At 34.8% G+C, this 5,879-nt stretch overlaps 2 protein-coding genes across 2 annotated transcripts in view; one reads left to right on the forward strand and one right to left on the reverse strand.

Moving 5' to 3' along the window:
* Nucleotides 1-3,636, forward strand: part of LOC107662348 (serine/threonine-protein kinase Nek6-like) — a 9,480-nt gene extending 5,844 nt beyond the window's left edge. The window contains exons 4-11 of the mRNA XM_016452338.1: nucleotides 230-292; nucleotides 378-488; nucleotides 1,323-1,431; nucleotides 1,530-1,637; nucleotides 1,788-1,882; nucleotides 2,552-2,665; nucleotides 2,842-3,207; nucleotides 3,294-3,636. Of these exons, the coding sequence (XP_016307824.1) occupies nucleotides 230-292; nucleotides 378-488; nucleotides 1,323-1,431; nucleotides 1,530-1,637; nucleotides 1,788-1,882; nucleotides 2,552-2,665; nucleotides 2,842-2,952 (711 nt within the window). The 3' untranslated portion in view covers nucleotides 2,953-3,207; nucleotides 3,294-3,636. The remainder of the gene's footprint in view (nucleotides 1-229; nucleotides 293-377; nucleotides 489-1,322; nucleotides 1,432-1,529; nucleotides 1,638-1,787; nucleotides 1,883-2,551; nucleotides 2,666-2,841; nucleotides 3,208-3,293) is intronic.
* A 731-nt stretch (nucleotides 3,637-4,367) lies between these two features.
* The window catches only part of LOC107662369 (proteasome subunit beta type-7-like), a 5,531-nt gene continuing 4,019 nt past the window's right edge, over nucleotides 4,368-5,879 (reverse strand). Inside the window, exons 7-8 of the mRNA XM_016452356.1 lie at nucleotides 5,242-5,393; nucleotides 4,368-4,576 (exon numbers count right to left, since the gene is read on the reverse strand). Of these exons, the coding sequence (XP_016307842.1) occupies nucleotides 4,465-4,576; nucleotides 5,242-5,393 (264 nt within the window). The 3' untranslated portion in view covers nucleotides 4,368-4,464. The remainder of the gene's footprint in view (nucleotides 4,577-5,241; nucleotides 5,394-5,879) is intronic.

Below are 5,879 nucleotides of genomic sequence, written 5' to 3' on the forward strand. Positions count from 1 at the left end.
ATCTTTAAAAAAGCATCATATGACCCCTTTAAATTGCATTTTACTTATACTGTTGCAGCTTGTATACTAAATGCAGATGTATGCAAAATGTGCAGTGTATAACCAGAGAAAACTGTCCATAATGCAATGCACTTGACCTTATCTTACATTGCTCAACATTAAATGATCAAATTTTACACAACCGTGCGTCTGGGTGGATGTTGTAAATAATATTGTGTTGTTTTCTCAGATCTTTGAAATGATGGATGCTAAAGCCCGGCAGGACTGCATTAAAGAGATCGACTTGTTAAAGGTTAGCAGCTTGCGTTTTTGAACTCAAACAAGTGTCTCTGTTTTTCAGAGTTTGGTGATGTTTTATTTTCATTCTGTGATTGCAGCAACTGAACCATCCAAACGTCATTAAGTATTTGGACTCGTTTATAGAAGGAAACGAGCTGAATATCGTTCTGGAGTTAGCAGGCGCTGGTGACCTTTCCCAGATGATTACGGTCAGTGTCAGGCAACACATTAAATTTGATTAAATGTGCATGTGTCAGTGTTATTTGAATATAGTTTTTGTTCATAGTTGTTAATAATATTTGTTAATGTTTCGAATATGATATGATTTTTGGGTGTTCTGTTTTCATATTAATTTTAGTTAAAGTTTTAGTAAATTTGCTGGGTTTTTTAGTTTTTAGTTTTTTTTTTTAATGTATATATAGTTTTTATTAAGTTGTAGTTTTTTAGTATTAGTATATTTATATAATGCCTTCTCAACTAGCTGAAATACAATTATTGATATCCTATATATTATAGTTTCTTTCAATATTTTGAATTAGATTTTATTTTTGTATTTACTATTTTTATTTTTATTTTAGTCATTATTTTAGCAATTTTATTGTGTGTTATTGTCAATTTTATTAGTTTTAGTTTTTTTTGAATATGTATATGTAGTTTTTATTCAGTTACAATTTTTTAGCATTATTCTAATTATTTAGTGTGTGTGTGTGTGTGTGTGTGTGTGTATATATATATATATATATATATATTTACACACACACACACACACACAAATATAATTTTTATTAAGTTGCAATTTTTTAGCATTATTAGTATTATCATTTTCTATTTTAATTTGTATTTTGTCATTTTATCAGTTTTAGTATTAGTTTATTTAGTGGTTTTAGTACTACAACTTAAACTAAACGTCTTTGTAACTGGCTGAAATAAAATAAGTTTGTTTTATACTTTATTTCAGTTCATATTCTAATTATAAGCAAAGGAAATGTTTATGGTTTTATTATTAGTTTTAGTTAATGATAATAACCCTGGCATGTGTGTAGTATTTTAAGAAGAAGCGGAGGTTGATTCCTGAACGAACGATATGGAAGTATTTTGTGCAGCTGTGCAGCGCGCTGGAACACATGCACTCACGCAGAGTCATGCATCGAGGTAAACTCACTTTCTTTCTAATACAGACACATATGATTTTTTTCATTAATGTGCCCTCATTTATTTTGTTCTTCTGTAATTGTTTGTGTGTGCATTAGATATAAAACCAGCCAACGTCTTCATCACAGCTACTGGAGAGGTCAAACTCGGTGACCTTGGACTAGGTCGATTCTTTAGCTCCAAAACCACTGCTGCGCACTCTCTTGGTACCACTGACCTCCACACAAACACTCAAATAAACACACACTTCATGCATGTACTGAATGGAGTGAAATAACAAAACCAGTCAGTCCATTCAAATATGCAAATACACAGGAATTGCATACCTGCTTAACATGTATCTACGTCTTTCCCAGTTGGAACTCCATATTACATGTCTCCCGAGAGGATTCATGAAAACGGCTACAACTTCAAATCAGACAACTGGTCCTTGGGTTGCTTGCTGTATGAGGTACACAAACACATACAGTCATTTGTTCATACTAGCGTCCAAAAGTTTTCATTTATTTTTTGAAAGAAGTCTCTCCAAGGCTGCATTTATTTGATCAAAAATACAGTAAAAAGTGAGATATATTATTGCAATTTAAAATAACTGTTTTCTATATGAATATGTTTTAAAATATAATTTACTCCTGTGATGCAAAGCTGAATTTTCAGCATCATTACTCCAATCTTCAGTGTCACCTGATCCTTCAGAAATCATTCTAATATGCTGATTTGCTGCTCAAGAAACATTTCTGATTATTACAAATGCTGAAAACAGTTTCTGCTGCTCGATATTTTTGAGGGAAATATGATTCTTTTGAAATCTTTTGTAACTATGATTTTTTTTACCAAGAAAATTCAGTACAAATTAAGGTCAACTGTTGATTACCATATAAAATTATTTTAATTTGCCCCTTAATATGTATAAACAAACACGAATTGCTTTACAGAAATGCACTTGCAATCAAAGTATATGGCAAGGCACTGTACTAGAATAAATACTGTAATACATTGTTTTGAAAGTACAGCCACACGAATAGTGGAACAGTAATACTGTCAAATAGTAAGCAATACAAGCAAGAACAGCAGAAAGAGACGTGATTATCTTCTGATGAGTAATATTTGTGTCTTTCAGATGGCAGCTCTGCACAGCCCCTTCTACAGTGACAAGATGAACCTGCTCTCATTGTGCCACAAGATCGAACAGTGCGATTACCCTCCTCTGCCTTCAGAGCACTACTCACAGAAGGTACAACACACACACACAGCATTACATGCCTCTGTTATGAAAACCATGAGCTAACATCTCAATACTCCAGTGAGCACAATCATGCATGATGCTGTAGAGCTATTAGAGCTATTGTCACTTCATAGTGCTGCATGATGCATTTGCAATAGTTAACTTTCACATTGTATATGTTGCAGCTCAGAGATCTGGTCAGTATGTGCATCAACCCAGATCCTGACCAGCGGCCCGACATCAGCTTCGTCCTGCAGTTCGCCAAACAGATGCACCTGTGGACGTCCAGCACCTGATACAAACAAACACACCTGCAGCAACGAGGAGAACCATTGCGCAAACCTGTGATCTCTGCTGCTCTCTCAGTCCAACTGATCAGGCTATAGAAAGATCTAGAAATGAGTAAGGAGAGAATGCCAACAGAGTCTATACTGTTTTAAGCTGAGCGTTTCTCTAGATTTGTATTGAAAGGAATGCCGATTTATTCTGTTGTGCCTTCGAATGATGTATCACAGTGCTGTATGCTGATTGGTTCAGAGAAAGTTGGTCAGGTCAAGATTCAAGATTTTTTTTATTTGTCACATACATGGTTATATAGAGAATATATGACCAGCAGTGAAATGTAAGTAAATGTAAGGTCAGGTGACCAGTGCCTCATGTTGATGATGTCAAAGCAAGGTGGTTCCATTTATACATACTTTTACTGTAGGCTTATATTCATAACAGCATTTAAAGAGCCTTACAGTTCGTTACTTATCTCTCTTTATGTATCTAATACACACACACACACACACACACAACTGTCGAGTGTTTTGCAAGGAAACACTTGTGTTGGATGGTGGATTCAGCAGTTTTGTTCTCTGGTCAAATATCTACCATATGAAAGTATTCATTATATCCAAAGAGATGTTATTTTTAAGGAATTTTGAAGCATTTGCTCATGTTTAAATGTGTAATTAACAATAAAATGTAACTGGAAATATTGACTTTGCAACAGCTTTGTTTTGAAGGACATCTGAAGCGTTTTAAATCATTTCCATTAGTGTTGTTTACATCAGATTTTCCTGAAGAAAAAGACCCAAATTATTATGAATTGAGAATTTGTATTATCTACGGTTTTTATTTAGCGCCCCCTGGTGATAAGCAAATATAGTAAGTACTATCATTTATCACATAAAAAACATAATACACTTATTTGTATTTCAACCCTTTAGCTACTGTAACTTGAGCACATCTGCAAAAGATTTCTATTTCAAATAAATGCTGCTCTTTTGAACTTATCAAATAATTAATTAAAAAAAAATTTTTTAGCAGCACAACTGACTTTAAAATTGATAATAAGAAATGTTTCTTGAGCAGCCAATCAGCATATTAGAATGATTTCTGAAGGATCAGGTGACACTGAAGACTGGAGTAACGATGATGAAAATTCAGCTTTGCATCACAGGAATAAATTGCATTTTAAAATATATTCAAATAGAAAATAGTTATTATAAATTCTATTAAAATTTCACAATATTATTATTACACTGTATTTTTAATCAAATAAATGCAGCCTGGGTGAGCATAAGAGACCTACCCAAACATTTTTTACCCAAAATTTAATTTGCCTGCCATACTTTTATATTAAAAACAACGTAATAGGTTATCTGAAATAAATGATAATAGATGCACAAGAAAGACACAAACTTCAACTTACAATGTCTTTTATTGGAAATAATGAAAAATGACTAAACCACCACATAAGACTTGGGGGTCAATGGTAAAGGTTGAAACAAACAGATCAAAGCGTGGTGGTTTGTGTCATCTCAGGAGGTGTCCATGGTCTGCACGCTTTCCTCCACCACCTCCAGGTTCAGAGGTGTCACGGCCTTCGTCAGAACCCCAGTAGTTCCATGCTTGTACCTGTAGCTTCCAGTCCTGTGAGGAAAATACACAATGAACTTAAAGAAGATTCAACTCCAGCAAAGAAACTAAAGCCTAATCACACACGACTCTAATCAGGACAAAATAAAACCAATCCAGACCAGGGAAATGCACTTTGGTGCTCTACAAAAACATGTATAATGATGTTAGCAGAAGACTGTAAGAGAAAAATCACCAAACAGCTTGTCAGTTTGAACAACTCAACTACTTCAAACTCACGCCTGGTTAGTCAAACACATGCAGGTTACAGTTTTGTCTAGACGTGGTGCACGTTTGAACACACGGGTTACTCACACAGGGCGTCCATAAACCTTATCCTCCCTTAAAAGGGAACAGTGAAGCAAGAGCATTTCATTTGGTTAAATTCTCTGATTAATATCATGCACACATGTGGCGGCCTGCATTAACAGACCATTTGTGACTAGACTGCACAATAATCGCAATAAGCTAATTATGTAACAATCATAACATGCCTTTTCTTAATCATATAAGCTGGCATTTATATCAGTTTAAGATTCTTTTTAAAACGCACACTCAGATGTTCACGTGAATTAGACTGATTACACAGATTTCATCACTGCCTCCATGCAGCAAGTGTGACTGCAAAGTTTAGACAGGTGTGTATGAGGTGATGTTCCTCTAGCAGTACAGATGCTCACCTGACTCCCTTCTTGTTGGCCATGTCATGAGGTCTCAGGTAGTCCACATTCCCCTTGGTGATCACACACAGGTCGATGTTGCTGCCTGAGCCCAGGTCATTAAAGATACCGGCCGCTATCGCATCCCGCACCAGACGCTTGGCCTCTTCCTCCTGATCGACACAACCAGCAGCATCATTATGCTAACTGCAATGGATTACACTGTTCCCATGTGTTTTAACCAATTTACAGGAATATTGCATTCACAAAAAGCAATTTACAGCTCATATTTCAAATATCAAACCCAAAATTACTATGCATGAATTTTTAAGAATTAGTAAGATTAGCTCCCATGACTTCAGTTTAAAAATCACACTATTCTCAGATATTGTAAATATCCAGTCTCCAGTCTTCAGTGTCACATGATCCATCAGCAATCAATCTAATATGCTGATTTAGTGCTTATTTCTATAAATGCTGTTAATGTTTCTATAAATGTTGTGCTGCTTAATATTTTTGTGGAAACTGTGTTACATTTTTTTTTCGGGATTCTTTGAGAAATAGAAAGTTCAGGAAAAACACCATTCTTTAAAAACAAAATATTCTGCAACATTATAAATGTCTTTACTGTCACTTTTTATCAATTTAATGCATCCTTG

The sequence above is a fragment of the Sinocyclocheilus anshuiensis genome, unplaced genomic scaffold (assembly GCF_001515605.1).
Source record: "Sinocyclocheilus anshuiensis isolate Anshui unplaced genomic scaffold, SAMN03320099.WGS_v1.1 scaffold457, whole genome shotgun sequence".
In the NCBI taxonomy this organism is placed as follows: domain Eukaryota; kingdom Metazoa; phylum Chordata; class Actinopteri; order Cypriniformes; family Cyprinidae; genus Sinocyclocheilus; species Sinocyclocheilus anshuiensis.